The 22,191-nt window shown below is 33.2% G+C and overlaps 2 protein-coding genes and 1 pseudogene across 2 annotated transcripts; all 3 read right to left on the bottom strand.

The window, feature by feature from the left end:
• Positions 1-5,383: 5,383 nt before the first annotated feature.
• On the bottom strand, positions 5,384-10,063 carry LOC129895448 (apyrase-like; annotated as a pseudogene).
• A 621-nt stretch (positions 10,064-10,684) lies between these two features.
• Positions 10,685-13,525, bottom strand: LOC129890691 (probable glucan endo-1,3-beta-glucosidase A6). Its single transcript, XM_055966194.1, has 3 exons — positions 13,428-13,525; positions 11,584-12,888; positions 10,685-10,946 (listed from the first exon to the last, which is right to left on the bottom strand). Exons 1-3 carry the CDS (start codon positions 13,495-13,497, stop codon positions 10,909-10,911), a joined length of 1,413 nt encoding a protein of 470 aa, XP_055822169.1. The 5' UTR covers positions 13,498-13,525; the 3' UTR covers positions 10,685-10,908.
• A 4,469-nt stretch (positions 13,526-17,994) lies between these two features.
• LOC129883106 (receptor-like kinase TMK4) lies at positions 17,995-21,923 on the bottom strand. Its single transcript, XM_055957691.1, has 2 exons — positions 19,462-21,923; positions 17,995-18,844 (listed from the first exon to the last, which is right to left on the bottom strand). Exons 1-2 carry the CDS (start codon positions 21,749-21,751, stop codon positions 18,333-18,335), a joined length of 2,802 nt encoding a protein of 933 aa, XP_055813666.1. The 5' UTR covers positions 21,752-21,923; the 3' UTR covers positions 17,995-18,332.
• Between the last annotated feature and the right edge of the window lie 268 nt (positions 21,924-22,191).

Genomic DNA, 22,191 nt, shown 5'->3' on the forward strand with positions numbered 1-22,191 from the left:
ATTTAGTTATTAATATCACTGGGGCAGGCATATGTACCTTTTTAAATATTTAAATACAGTAATACTTGAATTCACCTACCATTAAGTTTGACAAATTTGTTTCATATCTAACACGTTTTACACACTTGTCTTTTTAATCTTAAAATGATTGGGGAAAAAAAGTAATAGAAACTTCTAATTGTTTGTCACATTTGTTGATATAAAGTGAAATTAAAGAAAGAGTTGTATAGATATTTGTTGACTAAAAGGTATGGTTAGTCAAGCTAATGGTAGTTAGGCTAACAAGATTAGTTAGTTGATTGTTAGAAATTAACTAATTAGTTATCAGAGTTGGTTACAAATACTGTTAGAGTGTGTATGTGTACAAATATACACAATACATTACATATGCAAATAAATACATGTATCTGTAAGGATGTCAAATAGATGAGATATTTCTTTCTCTTTCTACTTCTCTCTATACTCTCTCTATACTCTGATTTTCTCTTCATCTTCTCCGTTTCTGCTTCGCCCACTCTTCCTCCATTAATGGAGTTCTGATAACCTCCATTAATGGAGTTTTAGCATGGTATCAGAGCTTGCACGACGATCTATGAAGTGCGGCAACCTCCTGCTGAGATTCAAAGCCAAGGAGCACTAGAATCGCAAGTCAGCGGCTAAGAGGAAACAACAACAAACAAAGGAAATGGTGACTACAACCGGATTTGAAGCTGGATCTACAGAAACCAGCAACCAAAACACAAACGAGGCAACTCGATTCAACATGCCAGTGATAGATCATAACCATCCGCTTTATCTTCAACCTAGTGATACTCCAGGAAGCTCACTGATCTCTGTACAGCTCACCGGTTCAGAAAACTATACAATATGGAGTATGTCCATGCGTATTGGACTGCTAGGTAAGAGTAAGTTAGGGTTTGTGGATGGTAGATATCCTAAGTCGAAATTTCCCTCTGAATACTTTGATATTTGGGAAAAATGCAACGCAGTAGTGTTGTCCTGGATTATGAACTCTGTAAGGTCAGACCTACTCAGTAGTGTAGTATACAGTGAAGATGCTCACAAAGTATGGTGTGAGTTAAAAGAGAGATTTGATAAAATCAATGGAGTACACGTATTTCACCTTCACAAAGAGATTCACAGCCTAAATCAAGGAACAATGTCAGTCAGAGGTCACTATGACTCTCAATACAAGCCACAGGTTTAGAGAACTCAGAAAGTTGTATGTGAAGTGTGTGGATACAGGGGACACACTAAAGAGCAATGCTTCAAGGTTAAAGGTTATCTTGTGGGGTGGAGATCAAAGAAGAAAGGTGGAGGCCCGAGCTCCTATGCTAATCAAGTTGAAGTATCTCAATCGACTAACAATGGTCTACCCTCTCTGAGTCCTTCAACTTCATCAACTGCCACTTTTTTCACACAAGATCAATATCAATAAATCATTCAGATGCTGGCAAAAGGAAGTGAGAATGCAGGGGAACATGTATCTAAAGCAGCCTCAGCAGGTAGTACCTTATCTGCCTTAGTATCCAAATATGTGCCTTTAGACTGGATAATAGATACTTGAGCTACAGATCATATGACAGCTAGTCTTGATGTGCTTGATGCAGTCCAACCTATGCCTAGTCCTCAGAGAAAAGAAGTTCACCTCCCTACTGGTAATGTAGTATCAGTCTCACACACTAGGAGCACAAAAGTACTTGGTAGCCAAAGTATTAGTAATGTGTTGTTTGTTCCAGACTTCAAGTGTAACTTATTGTCTGTGTCAAAACTAACCAAGGAACTTCAATGTATGGCAGCCTTCTTTCCTGACTTTTGTATTTTTCAAGACCTCTCAAGTGGACTGGTCAGGGGGATTGGTAGAGAAGATCAAGGCCTCTACATCCTCAAAGAAAATCTCATCAGCTCAGCCTTTCTCTCCTCTGCACACTCAACACATACTGCCTCCACTTCAACAAGTCAAGTTGAATCTAACTCTTTGTGGCATAGAAGATTAGGCCATGCCCCCATAGACATAAAAAAGAAGTCATCTAGCCTCGATATAGTTCATACTACTGTAAATTTACCTTGCACAGTGTGCCCCTTAGATAAACAAACTAAACTGCCTTTCCCAACTAGCTCCTCTATCTCTACATCTATATTTGAGTTAGTTCATTGTGATATTTGGGGCCCTTACAGAGTTCCCACTCATTCTGGTATGAAATACTTTGTGACATTAGTGGATGATTTTTCCAGATTTACTTGGCTGTTTCTTATTTCCTCCAACGTTGATACTATAGTGGTGTTGAGAAAGTTCTTTGCACAAGTTCATAATTTTTTCTCTACTACTATTAAAACCTTCAGAACTGACAATGGGAGTGAGTTCCTTAGCCATGACTTTCAATCCCTACTGTCCACTCTTGGTGTCCTTCATCAAAGTTCATGTGTCTACACTCCTCAACAAAATGGGGTTGCTGAAAGGAAGCATAGAACAATTCTATACATGGCTAGAGCAATCAGGTCCAAGCTAGTGTGCCTCTGAAGTTTTGGGGTGAGTGTGTCACTACTGCTGTGTATCTTCTGAACAGACTTCCCTCTAAACTCCTTCACTATAAGTCTCCTTTTGAAATGCTTTACTCTTCACCCCCTCCTCTCTCCCATATCAGAACATTTGGCTGCCTGTGCTATGCAGCCTGTCCCAAGATCTCAGACAAATTTTCCCCCAGAGCTATCCCTGCAGTCATGATGGGATACTCCCTTTCCCAAAAGGGCTATCTCCTCTATGATCTGCACTCCAAATCTATGTTTGTTAATAGAAATGTAGTGTTCAAGGAGGATATTTTCCCCTTCAAAGACTTATAAATGTCCTCTAATCCCTTGTTTCCAATTGTCACCATCCCTTCTCACAATATTGCTTCTCCACCTATGCCACTACCCTCCTTGACACCTCCTTCCTCATGCCCTGTTCCTGATCTTTCTTCCTCACCTCCACCTCCTAGGAGGTCATCTAGACAAACCCATCCTCCCTTATGGCTTCAGGACTTTGTCACTGCCAATCATGGTGTCTCTTCTTCCTTTTATCCCATATCTGATCATATATCTTATGCCCATCTGTCTCCCCACTATGCTCATGCTCTGGCTGCCTACTCAGCTACAAGGGAACCTACCTCCTACTCTGAAGCTTCCCTTGATCCTAAATGGATCCAGGCTATGGAAGTGGAGATTGCTGCCCTGCAAGATAATCACACTTGGAGTGTGGTTGACCTGCCTCCTGGTAAGAAACCCATTGGCTGCAAGTGGGTCTATAAAGTGAAATATCAGGCCTCAGGTGAAGTTGAGAGATATAAGGCCAGGCTGGTGGCCAAAGGGTATAGACAGCAAGAGGGGCTTGACTATAGTGAGACCTTCAGTCCTGTTGTAAAAATGGTTACAGTTAGGTCTGTTATTGCTTTGGCTGCTTCCAAAGGCTGGTGTCTTCATCAAACGGATGTTCACAATGCTTTTCTCAATGGTGATCTCTTGGAGGATGTCTACATGACTGTTCCTGCTGGTTTTGCTAGACAAGGAGAGCAAGGCAAGGTCTGCAAACTCCACAAGTCACTCTATGGCCTCAAGCAGGCTCCCAGACAGTGGAACCTAAAATTGACAGAAGCCTTGGTACAATTGGGCTTCATCCAGAGCAATTATAATTACTCACTGTTTACTAGACAAGCTGAAGATGGTATTGTGATTGTCCTAGTGTATGTAGATGATCTCTTGATCACTGGCAGTGAACAACATCTGATAGACTGCACAAAGAGTGATCTGCAGAAGAAGTTCAAGATGAAGGACCTAGGAGAACTTAAATTTTTCCTTGGGATTGAAGTTGCCAGATCCAGCAAAGGCATACATCTATCTCAAAGGAAATATGCACTGGAACTGATAGCTGAAACTGGTTTAGGGGGAGCCAAGCCTGCATCTACACCACTTGAACAAAATTTAAAACTGACCTCAGTCAAATATGATGAAGCTGTTGCTCCAAAAGGAGAACATGAAGATCCTGCTCTGAAGGATCCTGACAGGTACCAAAGGCTAGTAGGAAGACTCCTATATCTTACTATGACCAGACCTGATCTTGCATTTTCAGTCCAGAAGCTGAGTCAATATATGCATTGCCCCAAGGAATCACATATGGATGCAGCACTCAGAGTAGTCAGATACATCAAAGAAGCTCCAGGGCTTGGGCTATTCATGCCATCAGAAGCATCAGAACAACTTTTTGCCTATTGTGACTCAGACTGGGGTGCATGTTTAGAGACCAGGAGATCAGTTACTGGATATGTAATCAAATATGGTGAAAGTCTCATATCCTGGAAGTCTAAGAAACAAGAAACAGTCTCCAGAAGTTCAGCAGAAGCAGAATTCAGAAGTATGGCAAATTGTGCAGCTGAGGTAACTTGGTTAATTGGTTTATTCAAAGAACTTGGCATTCAAATTGAACTTACAGTCAGAATGATTTGTGACAGTAAGTCAGCCATACAAATTGCTGCAAATCCAATATTCCATGAAAGAACCAAACACATAGACATAGATTGTCACTTTGTAAGGGAAAAAATATGTCAAGGAGTCTTGAAGACTGAATTCACACCCACTGGAAATAAACTAGCTGATCTACTCACAAAGAGCCTCGGCAAAGCCCAACATCAACTACTGCTGAATGGTCTAGGAGTACTGGACTTGTTTAAGCCATGAGTTTGAGGGGGAGTGTTGACTAAAAGGTATGGTTAGTCAAGCTAATGATAGTTAAGCTAACAAGATTAGTTAGTTGGTTGTTAGAAATTAACTAATTAGTTATCAGAGTTAGTTACAAATACTGTTAGAGTGTGTATGTGTACAAATATACACAATACATTACATATGCAAATAAATACATGTATCTGTAAGGATGTCAAATAGATGAGATATTTCTTTCTCTTTCTACTTCTCTCTATACTCTCTCTATACTCTGATTTTCTCTTCATCTTCTCCGTTTCTGCTTCGCCCACTCTTCCTCCATTAATGGAGTTCTGATAACCTCCATTAATGGAGTTTTAGCAATATTCGATTCGAACTCTAATATTGAAAGGATATATTCGAATAAAGAATATTTCAATTTCTCTTTTTAATGAATCTTAAGTCATAATGTGAATCGGAATTAGTCAGACACAAATTAAGGGTTAAAAGATACTAAATTAGAGCTGATCAAAACACTCAAATTTTCCATTAATAAAAGATTAAAAAACAAAAAGAGCAAGCGATATGAAATTATTGTTACAATTGATTGACATAACAACATTAAGATGATGCAACTATAATCTTGTTTGAAGTTGAAGAAACTAAGGCAATGGCACATCCCAATGGCCATGCTGCTTTAATTAGGTAATTTTTGTATTGTACCTTATTCATCACAGTAATATCTTTGTATGGATTTAGTCCTGTCCAAAAAAAAACCATGAATAAATATAATTGTTCAGTAAGTGACCCTTTTAAGTAAACTGAAAAATCTTACGAGAAAACATTAGATCACTATCTAAAATTCCGTACAAGTTATTGCATCATTAGACGATAATTTAATGTTTTGTCTGTGAGATTGAACAATATATTTTGAAATTTGAAGCTCAATCTTTTTGCCGAATAAAACAAATAGACAAGAGAAATCATGAATCAAAATAGAAGAGAAGGGAACATGGACATACGTGGTGCAATAATATAGACTCTTGTCAGCTCGTATCGTAAAGTATTGAGTTAAGTCTCACAACAAGCACGATCTATGTGTTTAATTATTTTTTTTAGTCAATAACTCGAATAAGTTCTGAATATACTAGGCATTTGCCACTTATCTAACTGAAACAAAACTTTAGCCTGTCTAGAATAATGTTTGGAATCTTATTCAGACTGTCGATGATAAGTCGGAGGAAGGTCAAATGATAACAAACCCTGATAGCATTGTCTTGAACCAATCATACAATCGTATAAAAAAGCTTACTCTAACCACTATACCGATCCACCCCAACTAGATGAAAAGCACCCTAGCTCCACTAACTTCAACAAATTAAATTTGATTATTATACCAATAGTTTTTTCCTTTTCTTTTCAATCTTTTTTGCTAAATTGTTGAATATGTATAGAAATTAATTTTACCTGAGCACCAATATAATAGAAAAATGATGAAGCATGAATATTCTTTTGTCCATCACTACCACCACCATTCCACACCCCATTGAATGTGCAATTCTTGTTGTTGCATTGTACTTTGATTCTAAGTGCTTGTGTAGTTAAATTCCTGCATTTCTTCAAGCTAATACCTTTTTTTAGTGCTTTTACTTTGTAGTTCACTCCTCCATATGAGTAATACCCTTGAAAAAAAACACAATAACCATGTTGTATTAACATTTCATATAATTTAAAGATAATTTTTAGAAATGTTAAAAGTAGTAATTATAATAACTCTCTAGCTATATATTAAGAAGTTAAAGTTTGTTTGGGTTAATTAATTAAAAATAGTTGATAAAGCATCCAGTGTTGAAAAACACTTTGAGGTGCTTTTTAAAAAAAATAAACAGCTACATATTTAGATAGAAGTAATAAAACTGATTATATAATAAATAATTAATTTATTTGGTAAATAATGGTGATAAACATTTTTCCTATAAAGTGTGTGAAATTTCATAGAGGTATATATTGATACATATATATGTGTATATACTTTCATATCCTTCCAAAGCACAAGGGTTACTTTCATTTCTTGAAGCCTTAAAAATCTCAGCTTAGTTGTCCTTGTCCATAGTTCAAATAACTGTATATACATGATAAAATAAAATTACAAAAACGCATAATAAATATTATGATAATTAAATACCCTAAAATATTAATTGAAACTACTCAGGTAAGTCTTACTCCTAACATTTGGTAAACTACATACAATCAATTGAAATTGTTGTGTCTTACCAATTATAAGATCCTTTACGAGATAATTATAATAATTGTCCATAACTAAAAACTGAGTCATTGGGTTCTGAATCAATTATATTTTTACATGTTAAATGAATTTTTTTAAACTCAAATACAGAGTTTGGGTTAAAGTTATTTGATTTTGCCAAATTCGTAACTACTATATAGTATATATATTATGACTCTGCCCTTTGTAAAACAAGTACCAAATATCGATATGAGAGGAGAAAACAAACCTATGTACATAGAAGTTATAATCTTTAGACATAAGATGTTTTTGTTGAACATAAGGTTTTCCATCCACATTTTTAGGAGCATTTGCAAATTGTTCCTTTGATATAGCATATGCCATTTGGATTGAACCACCACCAATATCAATTGTTGCTGTTGTACTTTTGTAATTTTTGCCCAAATTTCCCAATAAACAATTCATTGCAACCTAATAATAAAATACCAAATAACCAAAATTAGAAGGAAAAAAATATATTGATAAAGAAAATCGATCTCTGACCTTCCTTATGAAAAACCTTCTATTGCACCAACTCAGTCACCCTTGCATTGCGAGTATGTTACTCAAATTTATTGCAACTTACCCACATATAGGAGCCTTCTTGATTACCATCAAGAAAAGTGACCCATTGATCTTTGCTATGGAAAGTGGTTTGGTTCTTCACTAAATCTCTCACCTTTTAAAATTGAAAAATGACAAAAAGTTTTAATTAATAAAGTAGTAAAAGGAGAATTACTTACTTTTTATTATAATGGAATAAATATTCTTCAAATCAATAATATATACTTAAAATATGGTATGAAAACATATATTATATATACATACCGCTTGTAGAATTTTTTCAGCTGCATTCCCTTTTAACATCCTCAGACCTGTTGTTGCCTATATCATTTTAAATAATTCACAAAAGAAAATAATAATTAAACTCATGTTAACATATGGTAATTATTAATTAATCATCAAAGTGCTAATTAATTAATTAATTAATTAATACTAAGCCCAAGTTCCAAGGGTGTTTCAAATTGTAATTCTAGAGGAAGAGTTCCTTCAGCTTGAAAGAAAGTAAAAAAGAAGGTGTTGCATGCACTGTCCTTTTGTTTTTAGAAAAATGGCAAAGTAAAAAAAGGAGGTGTTGCATGCATTATCCTTTTGTTTTCAGAAAAATGGCAAAGTCAAAAAGGAGGTGTTGCATGCATTATCCTTTTGTTTTCAGAAAAATGGCAAAGTCAAAAAGGAGGTGTTGCATGCACCGTCCTTTTGTTTTCAGAAAAATGGCAAAGTCAAAAAGGAGGTGTTGCATGCACCGTCCTTTTGTTTTCAGAAGAAAAGATAATAGAAACAAAACGCGTTTTTTGTTCCTTTAACGCGTTTTTGTTTTTTATAAATAGAGAGTCTTTCTGCCCTCATTTGATTCATCCCACAAAACTATAATCAGAGAGAGTAAGAACAAAAAGAAAGTTATACACAAAGATAAATATTGTAGTCTTGAGTGTTCTCTTTAGTGAGTTGTTCCTTTTACAAGAGAAAAGTGTTAATTGTTGTTTTCTTCTTGTATTTGAGAGCAGTGTACTCAATATTACAATAGTAAGATCCTTCTACCCCGTGGTTTTCCCCTCTATCTGTTTGAGGGGTTTCCACGTAAAATTCTCGTGTTCAATTTATTTTCATTATTTATTATCATATCAAACTTTAGTTGTGGTGCTTCCTCCCCCAAACACAACTGCTCCCTCTAAAAGTGGCTCTAGTGAATTGGTTGCTGCCTTTGGATCTTCTGGAACTTAAACCGATTCTGTCTGCAAAATCAAGATAAAATTAATTAAATTCATATCATAAAATTTAATATTATAAGAGATATATTCAAAATTTTGAGCTCATAAATTCTGAATTCCACAAAAAATAATATTCTACTAGTAAACAAATTTTACGCTATAAGATACATATACCTAAAAGATAACCTACTACAACAAAGTTATACACACTGCACTGATGGTATAAAAATTATTTACCCGATATATAACTTAAATCAATGATAACATTCACAGTTTATTGCGCCAAAAAACTGACTATTCAAAAATATATACCTGCATGAAAAACTCAATATTGTTGCCAATAGGAAGGAGTTCCAATTTTTCATTAAAACGAAAAACATGAACTCTACTTCCAGTACTTCCAGCATCAAATATTACTGCATAATGTTCTGATTCAAGGCTTAATAAATGTCTTCTCAATGGAATTGTCAATAATAATTCTAATATCACACATGTGAAGCCATACTTTTTAATTAAATTTGTAATCCAACAACAACAACAACAACAACAACAACAACAACAACAATAACAATAAGAACAATAACAATAATAATAACAACAATAATAATAATAATAACAATAACAATAATAATAATAACAACAACAATAATAATAATAACAACAACAACAATAATAATAACAACAACAACAATAATAATAACAACAACAACAATAATAATAACAATAATAATAATAATAATAACAACAATAATAATAATAACAATATAATAATTAATAATAATAATAATAATAACAATAATAATAATAACAACAATAATAATAATAATAATAATAATAATTCATTATACATTCAATGTTTTAAAAAGCAGTTTTGGAAAGTCACTTTGGGATTCGACCTAGGGCGCAACAATATTGACAAAACAATTTGAGACACATATAAGGCATACGTCCTAAGCATTTGATTTATGTCCTAAATATGTCTAACACCCAATTTTTTAGACTCACCTAATAGATCTTACATAAATTATGTATTAAATTTCAAATTAACATTATTGATCCTCATAATTCTTTAATAAATGAATGGTGCAAGATTGAGAATTGTTCAAATAATAAGAAGTATTATATATTTACTATTTGACGATACGATGAGGGTTGCTATCACTTAACTTTTCTTTTAATGAACATAGCCAGAATTTATCTTAACTTAACCTTGATCGTCATGTTTTTATCAATAAAACCAATAAAAACCTACATCAAATAGATCTTATTATTTTATATTATTTATATTTTATTAAATTTATAAAATACAATAATGATACTTGATTTCACCTACCATTTTGAAATTTGTCAAATCTGAAGCGCTTTATGCCTTTATGTATTTCTTTTTCTCAATCTTGAAAATAATGATTAAAAAAAGAGTAAAGAAACTACAATCGTGGTTTATTTAGACCATAATTTATGAATTTACGAAAATTTAGTATATTAAACTTTAAATAATGAGTCCGAGTTCAGTGTAACGCGATTTAAAATTGGGAATATTTTATATATGACAATTTTTTTAAGCATAATAACTTCGTATGGGCATAGTTTCCCAAATTACGTATAATGACAAATTTATGTTTGTCACTATACAAACGTTGTAGCGAATTATACAAACGCTGTAGTGAATTATATAAACGTTATACCCACAAATTATTTGTAGACCAAAATATACAAGCACTGCGAATTGTATAGCGAATTATACAAATGATGTACACGAATTGTATATCGAATTATACAAACTCTATACAAAAACTGCGAATTGTATAACGAATTATACAAACACTATTGTATAGCGTATTATACAAACGCAGTACACGAATTGTATAGCAAAATCTCAGCAAAATATACCCACGAATGGTAATAAAATGAAACTATACTCATATAAAATAATAAATTAATAATATTTGTCATCTCGTGTAATTTTTTATTTAAAATTTGAAGGGTTCCAAACTACAAAGTTATCAAGGGAATACACAAAGTTAACTAGATATTAGTAGTGAAGAGTTTGAATTTTAAGTCGAGACAGATCTAAAATTTAAAGTAACTCTCTAATAAAATAACATAAAGTTTATTACAAAATTTCAATCCTCCTAATTAATAAAGATTCCACTTCTAAGATGTAATTAAGATAGACTGTTTCTAAAGAGAAACATAAGGGAATTTGCATGATCCATGACCTGTCAAAAATTGTCAAACCAACAAAAAAGTTCTATTAGTTTGTAATAACATGAACATAATAGGAAAAAAAATCAGTTATAAATATATGATATTGATACTCCAAATTTGTTACTATATATTTTTTAGTCTTGAATAATTGCAATTAGTAACCTAAAAAATAAGGTAGATTATCCGCTACATCAAGTTGCATACACTAATAGTGCAAAAAAATCTCTATGTTAACGGTGTATATAAGTTAAAGGATATTTTTTTGGATGACTTAGTTTATAAAATAGCCAGCAAATATATATACATATATATATTATACATATCATATATATAATTAGTGTATATATTTTGTATATTTTGGGCATATTGATAAGTTTGACTAAACTATACATATTGATAGGTTTTCATAAGTTAATTTTTTTTTTTGAATTTCCATCCGGTGTTCGGTCCCATTGGAATCCGACTAAATCCGAATTTGCGTCGGAAAGTCCCACATTAGAGGGTAAAACAATCTCTAACAAAGACAATTCCGTACTCAGAAGAATTCGAACCCAAAACCTCTAGTTAAAGATGAAAAAGACCTCTCTTTTTTTCTTCTTGATTTTTAAGAATCCTATTTACAAAGGAAAAAAGTTTTAGGGTACTTACTTGGGTCAACAGTAGTTTGAACAGCAAGCCCATTGAAATCACAAGTTTCACCATCTCCCCTAAACTTGGCCCAATATGAACTAAATGCATAATTTGCATGAGACACAATAGAGACAGGTTGATAACATGATTTTCCAGGAGAAATTTCATCACAAGTCTCATTTCTCCTACATGCAAATTCCAAAGCTTGTTCTAAATCCATTTCATTCATGATAGTATCATTTGTCACCACACACCACAACTTTCCATGAAATGGTTCATTATTTGTTGGTTGTGGTAAACTTGTAAATTCAGAATCTGGAAATTGTCCTGTCAAGTCGATATCATAAATTGGACTACCATTAGGGTATAACATACCCCAGTGTCTCTCCGTACCCGGACCCCTCTTCTGATTTTCATCGTAGAGAGAAAAAATAAACGTAGGTATTGTTAACCCTGGACGAGCTGGTGTCCCAATAGGTGGTTGTGACATGATTCTACGTATTAGATTTCGATTGTATGTAGCTGCATTATAGATATTAGCTCCAATTTCATCGTAGTCGCCTCCATTAGGCCATCCTGTTTCTGCTATTGCCAGTCGGATGTTGTGAAACCCTAATTTTTGCATGGCGAAAACGACTGAATCAAGCATTTGATCCAATAGGTTTGTGTAAACATAGCCACTCACAGGGTCAACATAGATGTGACCTCCTTGAAATAGTGCAAAATCAAGACTTAGTGAAGATAGATTTTGGGACCATGAGAAATAAGGGTAGACATCAAGAAAAAAGTATGATTTTGTCCAATTCAAGAACCTCAACAAAGGCATCAATAAATTGTTTCTTGAAAGATCTAACCTAAATTCACCACTTGAAGGTGGAAATGAGGTTTCCAATATGTCCATAGCTAAAGGAGTACCAATTTTTATGTTGTGAATGTTATGTTCATAGATCGAATTCTTGATATTTCTCATGGCTGGTACAAGATCATACCATAAACCTTGATCATCCTTGTTACTTAGGACTTCATTTCCTACTAAAATGTATCGAATCATCGTGTTTGAATAGTAAGGAAGAACATTGTCGCGTACCCATTGATTTGCAGCTGATTGATTTGCAGCTACAATTGAGATTTGATTATTTGGTACCATGATTGAGACATGAAGATTTGTACCTGATAATAATCTAAGTATTTCTGGATTTGCATCATAGAGTTTTACTCTACCAGCTTTCATGGATTTCAATAGTTCTATTGATTCATATGGAGATGGCAAATTGTTTCCTACCCTTCCATAATTTACTCCAATTATGTATGCTGTTGATACATCTACACCAAAAAAAAAAAAAAAGTGGAAGAATAAGATGCAAAAACGTTTTAATCAATGAATAAATTAATATAGGAATTAACCACGAAATTCGTCGTTAATCGATCGCTAAATAGCATGTAATGTCTCTAATTTATTGTTAAATAGGCTTAACGACAATTTTTTTTATTTTAGCTAATAGAAGTTGTTCGCTGCTAATTATGTTTTTTTATAGTGATTCGGGATGATTTTAGCGTCTGTTTCGTATGATGAAAGTTATTTTTCATGGAAAACAATGTATTGTTTTTAGGTCGACCAATGAATATGTTTAAGTTTAAAGTTAAGATTGTTGGAAATAGAATGACTTTCCGTCCTATGTGAGAAAAACCATTTTTTCCTTTTGATGGAGTATGTAACACCTTTTCTTGATAATCGAATATCAAAAAATAATTTTCTTATGAAGAATATTTTTTTATAAATAATTGTTGTCGTATCAAAGACATCTAAATGAAAATACAAACTAATAATGTTCATTTAGGATATTGTTTGAGAGAATACTTACTTGAGAAAACAAGAAAAGAAAGGAAAGCAATAGCAAAAATGACTTCCACCATGAGTTTCTCTTTGAACATCTTATAACCAAAATACCAAAAAATTTCAACAAATTGGAATGCTTTATGTGAAGTGAAATCCCAAGTTTGAATATGTTCTTAGAGATAAAAATGGAGAGGGTTTTATATTGAGAGGAATATATAGTTGAACTACAAATTGTATGTAACAAAGTGAGACAAAGATTGTGAGGATTTAATGAAGAAAATGAGGATTTGAATGAAGAAATTAAATGAAAGAATAAATCATGTATAATACTTGAAGTTTACATAAGTAAAAGTGAAGGCAAAAGACAATGGGATGCAAAAGGAGTGTAGGTAAAAACATGTTTATTTATTTCTCGTGTACTTTTTGTGTTATAAAGTTGAATTAATGTTAACAACAACAATAAGAATAATAACAACAAATTAAGTGTAATCTTACGAATGGAATACGAGAAGGATAGAGTATATGTAGACTTAATATGAAAGCCCGACTTGATACTTCAAAGGGAAACTTACATAAATATATAATATTAAGAAAATATTTACCATTTATAGCAATAAAAAAATAATTTCACTGAACACTTATAATACATTTATAATACAGTTTTAATACATATTGCAGAGAACTATTTATAAAGCATATATAATACAAGTTTTATAGATGGATAATATATTTATCATATATTTTAATAGACTTATAATACATTATGTTAGTTTCTTACTACACAAACATAATATATATTTTAAAACACTTATAATACATTTATATTGTATGCATAATTTACTTTTAATACAAGTGTAGATTTATCATAATATTGCTATATATTGCTATAAATGGTAATAAATAAAAAATATCGCTAAAATCAGTAATTAATTTTTAATTTTTCCAATGAGTTCGATGTCTTATAGTTGGGCTTCAATTTTGGGAGAATATGACCAAAGAGGCCCAAATTTGTGAGCATATGAATGATATAAGCCTACAACCTTTAAATAAGTAGCTACTCCTTAAGACACCATCAAGTAAGGCCCATTTGCACTTTTGGCCTATTTTGTGTTGGTCTTTAATCTTTGCCCCTAAATTATTATTTTTTAAAACGTGGGACATAAATTTATATATTTGCATTATAGTATTTCATAAGTTATGTTTCGCGTTCTTAAAAAGCTTAGTCCCCGATAGATATATGTTCGATTATAAAAGGCAAAATTAAAGATCAACCTATTTGAGGGAGAAAAATTAAAGATCAACCATTTTAAGAAAAAACAATGCAATTAAATGATTTGGTAAGATGAATGAAATCAACAATTTCTTTTTTTCTTTTTATTTAGCAGGTTCGAAGCTGGTTGAAACACGAGTTCATAATTATATACGTTTTTATGTATATTAATATATGTTGATTTTTTTCTGAATTTGATTGATAAATTCTTATTGACCTGAAATTTGATAATAGGTAATTTAATAATATAATGGAGTAATGATTATGAGTGATTATAACAACTTCCATTGTTATTATTTCTCTAGCCCTTGATTCATGGCATTTTCTTGCCATAATCACATTATGGCCTTGCCATTGACAAAGATATTACTTGTGCATTAGTATAATGATTAGGGGTTGTAAACAATTTTCTATAATTAATCATTTTGTTTTGACCTTTGTACATATATATTATCATGGCGAATTTAATTAAGAGGATAGCTACGTTACGTTATGAGTTCATTCAACTACCCCATGTGTCATGATTAATACATAGAGAATTACATGTGATCTTATGATAAAACCAGTAAAGTCCCTTCTTTTTTTTGTACAAATAATTATCTTGCTAATTCAATTCTCTCTACTTAATATAAGATTTTTATTTCTTGCTAGATCTTCTTGTGGAATGTGAATATATTATTGCTTTCAACACTAGATATTAATCTTTCGTATTATTTTAATTATCATTATCAATCAATAAACTACATTTTAAGGTCAAACTAATATATTGTACTTGTATATTATAGATATGGAGTCAAACTAATTGGTGTTGGTTATATGAATTCTCTATATTCATTTCCTATTATTAACAACCATTTTATTTTCTCATTAAAGATTGTGGTAAGTGGTAAATATCTCTCCATCAAAATAATCACAAATAAAAAATGATCATCAACTTCATTAATCGCTAAGACCGAATCGTTCTTAATAAAAAAATGCCATACCTTTAAAATTCTCCACCTCATGCCCTAATTAATCTTAGTTCAAAGTGAATATCGAATATTAGATAGGAAGACCATAGATATACCCATATTGTGGCAGTTTGAAAATAAAGGTGCAACATCACATGTTCAAGAATGTTAAGACAGGTAATATGTTAGGTATGTTTGGCAAGAAAAATTGTCTGTTTTCAAGAAATTTTTGGGGTCCCACTTGCTACTACTTTTTATTACTATTTATTTTCATATCTTAGTTTAATACCATAGTTGTTAGAATATGAAAATGACTTTGATAGAGATATTACACTAAGATTCACTTTATTATAATTTGATCTCAGATTGATATGAAATGTGTTAATTAAATAGCTCTCCATGTGTAGTTGATTAAGTTATGTGTTCTTGTTGATTTTCAGTCATTACATTATTATGTTTAGTATACTTAATCTTGAGTTTTGTCAGAGATGAATTATTTTAAGAATAGAGTAGTTAATTAATCAAGGCTATAATAAAGTTGGGTATAAGCCAGTTTACAGCCATATATTCAACGTAAATTTCATTAGTGAAATATGAAAAGGAATAATGTGTATACAATTCTATCACATCTAGTTAAGATTGAGAGATTGTTTTTGATATATAAGAAGGTTTGTACGTGAAAATGAAATATTGAATCCATTTCTAGTTGGAATTGAAGAAACTCAAGTACATTAAAGACAAAATATATACTCCGTCCGACCTCCGTTCAAAATTAAGCGTCACTGGTTAAACAAAGGAAAGAAATTCAATAACACCGATTATTAAATCCTCACCTAATGTTTGATTCAACTTTCGCATACCTCAATTATTTCATCAAGTAACTGTTATATCTCATTAGCAAAGGTAATGTAGCTCTACTCATTAAGACTTATCGATGTCAGGAATTGAACTCTCGTCTCCAAGATTTTCACTCATTTTATTGACTGTTACGTCATATTCCTAAATACTTATCTGATCTGCAATTATCTTATAAATAACATGATAGTATAATTATTATTATTATTTACTATTTTACTTATAATTATCTTTTATAAATAATCTGATATTAAAAATATTATTTTACATCATCAATTTTATAAAATCTTATTAAACTCCATATTTTTCCTTTTTCCAACCAAAAAGGGTGATGTGGTGACTAGAGAGGAAAATGAAGTGAGGAAGAGAAACTTCTCCTAGTGTTGATTGAGACATACTATAACATCAATTAATTAAAAGTTGGCAAAAAAGGGGACCAAACAAAATTAAACAATCAAGAAGAAAATTTAGTTGCTAGCCAGTAGTAATTATCCTTACTCTATCTAGAAAAAAACACCATTACTTTCCATTACATCAGGAATTTGACCAAAAATCCCCTGTCATTATCATGAAAAAAAAAATTGGATTTATTTTCCTCTGCTTACACACAAAAATCATTAATTTTGATCTTTTAATTAAATATCTCGATTTTGAAGCCTTAATATAAAAATCATTGATAAAAAATGCATCATCTGAATAAAAATTTAAATAAATCGAATTTTAATACAAATACCAAATTGATCGAGGAAAAAAGCCACTAATCCCCAAACAAAAAAATTGACAAGAAGTCCCCATAACATGTGCACCACTACACCGCCCAAAGGAAAAAGAGAAAGAAAAGAAAGTCTTGTTTAACATTTAATAGACACCCTTTTATACAAAACAAAATATTCTTGATCACCCCATGTGAAATTCAACTATAATAGCTCAGTCAGCCCCAAAAAACAATCAAGAAAAAGATAAAGAATGGCATGTATGACAGCTTAGATCCAGCAAAATGTTTAAGCAAATATATAGAATCCACAGTTCTTTAAGGCCTGCAAAAAGAAGTGACAATTTCATATGCAAAAAAATATAAATCTCCCTTGAAAAAACTAGTGGTAAATGCAAGGTAGTTTGCATCTCATTTATAGTAAATTACTATTCATATTGCGCCCGAGTATGTGGTCTAGTTATCATGAGGTGAGTGAAACGACAACCGCAGAAAATCGAGGTTCAAATTCCTGCAAAGACAAAATACGCTAATGACACAAGGTTGCAGTGCGTAGTGGAATAACCGAAGTACATACAAATTAGTCCGAACATTATTATTATAAAAAAAAATACTCTCTTTCAAAATCCAATATATCAGCCTCAGATTATGTAGGGCCAAACTTCATACCAGTCTTTAAAAACCATGCCACCTTGTTTCTCTACCTGTTTACACAGTTAGTGGCACAAACAATGGAGAAAATGATGAAATCTTGTAGTAAAAACCTTAATAGGAAGAGTATATATTGCATGTTTAAACAAGAAACTCAAATCTATTTACATCAACTATGTAAAATAAAAGAATTTAATACAATTTCTCTTCTAACAAAACCACATAACAAAAGTGCAAATAAAACTATATGAACTTAAGTCTATCACCAAGAAAGTAATGTGAAGACAAAGTAAAACGCGTTATTAAGAAGAAACCAATTAACCAAATGAATTGTGGGCCTTTCTTGATCCAAAATATGCACCATTGTCTTTTTCCTTCAGAGAAGGATTTTGATTTTTGCCAATCTGTCATCTGCAACAACATACCCCGTGTAGTCCCACAAATGGAGTCTAGGGAGGGTAGTATGTACACAGTCTGACCCCTGCCTTTCTGTCATCTGCAATCTGTTGAATTAAAACTATCTGCAAATCCGGAAGGTTTCGAGGGTATACTTGACTGTGTTTGACTGAAGGAGATGTCATCAAACATTCTTGACGTTCCTTCATCAGCTTGCCATCTTTGAAGGATTTGAGGAAGGCTCATTTGGAGGTCGATGCCACTGTCTTCGTCTTCATTTCTTGTAGGCTTCCACAGCTCTACGAGGGGGGCAAGGACATTGACGGCGTGTCCCATGTCTGGGCGCTGGAACGGTTCTCGTGCAGTGCAATGGCCTGCTAACTCGGCGACCTTACAAATGCTCTCGTATGTTTCCTCATCGGGATCAAGTGTCGGGTCAATAGCCTTTCGGAGGTTGTCTTTGTTGACAAGGACCCTGCGAAGCCAGGTGACTAAATGGGATCTCTCATCTGGCAAGGTCTCATCTAATGCTTTTCTACCAGTGATGATCTCCATTAGAACAACTCCAAATGCATACACATCTACCTTGGTCGTGACTCGTCCAGTAGCTGTAATAAAGAGGAGCAGTCACGTTTAATCCAGATGGTAATAATCACAGACAACCTTGCTAAAACATGCAAGAAACAGGCCAGAAATGGATATAAACAAGAGAAAGCGAGATCTCCATAGGAAATTAAACATGTTACGAGCCAGAAAACTATTGTCAGCCAATGCTAAATCTGGAGATTTTGAACTAATGTCTAGAAGAAGAGTGATATTCTGCAAGCCGAATTTCTATTTAGATACAATGGGATCAGTCACCCACGCTGTACCGACATCAACACTCACCAAATTAATTAAATGACTTAAAGTTTCAATTTGAAGACTGATGATTGAGTTTCTAGATTTTCACCTTATGTTTGTCTTTCAATTGTACGCTCTTTCGCTAATCATCAGTTAATTTACTGAACAGTGTTTACAGTTTCAATCTACGAGTCAGAACAAAATTAACAAACTAGCATTTGAGCAAGGACATGGACTTCAACAAAGCTAACATACCAATCCATACCTCTCTAATATAGTGAAGATTAAAAAGAACATGAAAGCTAATGATAGGACTTCGTTTTAATTTTCTATAAGTTTTACGACTAAAAGGATTAAGATAGCAGAGGAAGTACATACTTACCAGCGTATTCAGGCGCCAGATAGCCAAAAGTTCCAGCCAACCGTGTCTCAACAGAATATTTCCCATCGGGAGCATTCTTGACCAATCCAAAATCTGCAACCTTGGCTCTCATGTCATCCCCAAGAAGTATGTTAGAGGGCTTCAAATCCCTATGGATAAAACTTGTCTGTGCCAAGCTGTGGAGATACTCAACTCCTCTTGCAACATCTAATGCTATTGTTACCCTTTGCTTCCAGGTCAAAATTGGGTAGCCGTGTTCTTGCCATTCAAACAAATGCTGACTTAAAGTTCCCTGTGGCATGTACTCATACACCAAAAGTCTCTCGTTGCCGTTAACACAAGAACCAAGAAGCGCGACCAGATGTCTATGCCTAACTTTTGTAAGGACCGCGATTTCAGCTTGGAACTCATTCATTCCTTTAGTACCCATCGCCCCAGATTCCATCCTCTTCACAGCAATCTTAGTCCCATCATGTAATTCACCTTTATAAACGACTCCAAAACCTCCTCTGCCCAAGATATTTTCCTCACTAAAGTTGTTTGTCACTTGTCGAAGCACCTGAATGGAAATGGCAACATTTCCACCTTCAAATATCGGCATCTCACTATGATCACCACTGCTCTGACTCTGTAATTCACTAGGGACTCCTGCATATCCATTTCCAATCACTACACCAGGCTTAACCATATCATTGCTTCTTTCAGGATTCTCAACCCTCCCAAATCTCTTATGCTGTCTCTTCATGTAACATTTGTAAGACACATACAACACAACTAGGATAAATATAGCGACAGATATAACCACACCAGCAATCACTCCACCTGAAACTGAGGATCCCTTCGAACCACCAGATGAATTTCCACCATCACTACTGGAGCTCGACCCAGACCCCGGTGATCCACCACTACCCCCTCCATCACTAATATTCTTTCCAAGTAACAAGTTACCATCACGAATAAACTTCACATTTGCTCGAAACAAAGGTACAGGACCAGATAAATTATTATTAGAAACATCGAGTGTTTGAAGCATAAGCAACGTTGCCAAACTTTCCGGTATAGATCCAGTAAGATTGTTATCATTCAATAACAAATTCCTCAAACTAGTCAAATTAGTAAAAGCAGGAGATATAAAACCCGATAAATGTTGCTTACCAAGCGTTACAACATCCACATTCTTTTTCGATACATCACAACTCACATGTGACCATCCATTACAAGCATCATTTCCTTTCCAAGAATCAGCCAATGACTCCGGATATCCAAAACCACTCGCCACAGCTAAAAGCGTCATAACCTGTGAATCACAAGGTCCAGGAGTATCCTTACAAAAACTATTAGTACTCCCAATTTCCACATGAACCTCCTTCTTAAACCGTGGCATTGGTCCCTGCAACTTATTGTTTTGCAAAGAAATATTCAACAACTTAGGAAGGTTCATCGCTGAATCTGGAATAACACCAGTAAAATCATTATCCCTTAGCTGCAAATCAAATATATTTTCGCATTTCGACAAATCAGGAATTGGACCAGTGAAAGAATTAGCATGTAACCACACTTGTGACAATTGACCCATACTTGAAATCACATCAATGGTCCCTGTTAACCCTTTAACCTGATTATTTAACCATAAATTCCTAATCTCAGAACCCCCAAAAGTAGCAGGCAAAGAACCAGTAAAATTATTGTAAGACAATCTCAAATCTTGGAGATTAGGGAAACGATCAAAAAAATCAGGAATAACACCAAATAAACTAGCATTACTAGCATAAACATTAGCCAAATTGTTACTATCAATCAAATAACTAGGAATTTGCCAAGGACTTAGCTTCCCATTCTCACTAATGCTAAAAGTATGCAAACTAGTAAGACCCAAAAGGAAATCTTGAGGAACAGATGTGAACCCATTGTTATCCAGGTAAAGCTCAGCTAAATTCGACATGTTTGCGAAAGAAGGGAGAGTCCCAGAAAGTGAATTCTTCTGAACTGAAAGGGTTTTGAGATTTGAAAGTTGGTTAAGTTCAGAAGGCAAAACCCCAGAAAGACCTTGAGAATCAAGATTGATTGAATCAACAGTATTAGTCGATTTGTCACAAGTCACTTTATTCCATTCACAGAAAGACTTAGAAGTATCCCAACCAGATGGTGGTTTAGACAGAGCTGCTAGGAACTTTGACATGACGGCGGCGTCATCGGAAAATGTCAACGAAATGAAGGTGAACAAGAAGTTAACAAGAAGAAGGAGCTTGTGGGTCGCCATTAATGGATGTTTTCGAGATCTAACAACCATCAACAATGGAGATTTTTTTTATTTTTTTTTTGCTATTGTTTTTGAAAATTTTGGGTTTATAAGTATATCAATAAGGTAAAGTTTTCATTTTTTTGGAGAAATGAAATTCATTTTTCATATGCAAGAAAGCATTTATGCTAAAATGAGTGACAGCTTTGGATGAACTGTATTTCTTTGTCAGCAGCTGGTTGCTTTCTTTCCTCTTTTATTCTATTTTTTTCCTTCAAATGTTAACCTTTTTTCTTTTTTTATATCTAGTTTTAAATTCTTATTATATGAAAAATATCATTTTATTATATGAAATAACAATAATATATCAGTATAATCGCACAAAGTAGGATTAAAAAAATGTAGAGTGTATGGATTTTATCGCTATCTTAGAGAAAGAAAATTTGTTTTCGATAGATCTTGAGCTCAAGAAAAGAAAAGAAAAGAATGAA

The sequence above is a fragment of the Solanum dulcamara genome, chromosome 1, assembly GCF_947179165.1.
Source record: "Solanum dulcamara chromosome 1, daSolDulc1.2, whole genome shotgun sequence".
Taxonomy (NCBI): domain Eukaryota; kingdom Viridiplantae; phylum Streptophyta; class Magnoliopsida; order Solanales; family Solanaceae; genus Solanum; species Solanum dulcamara.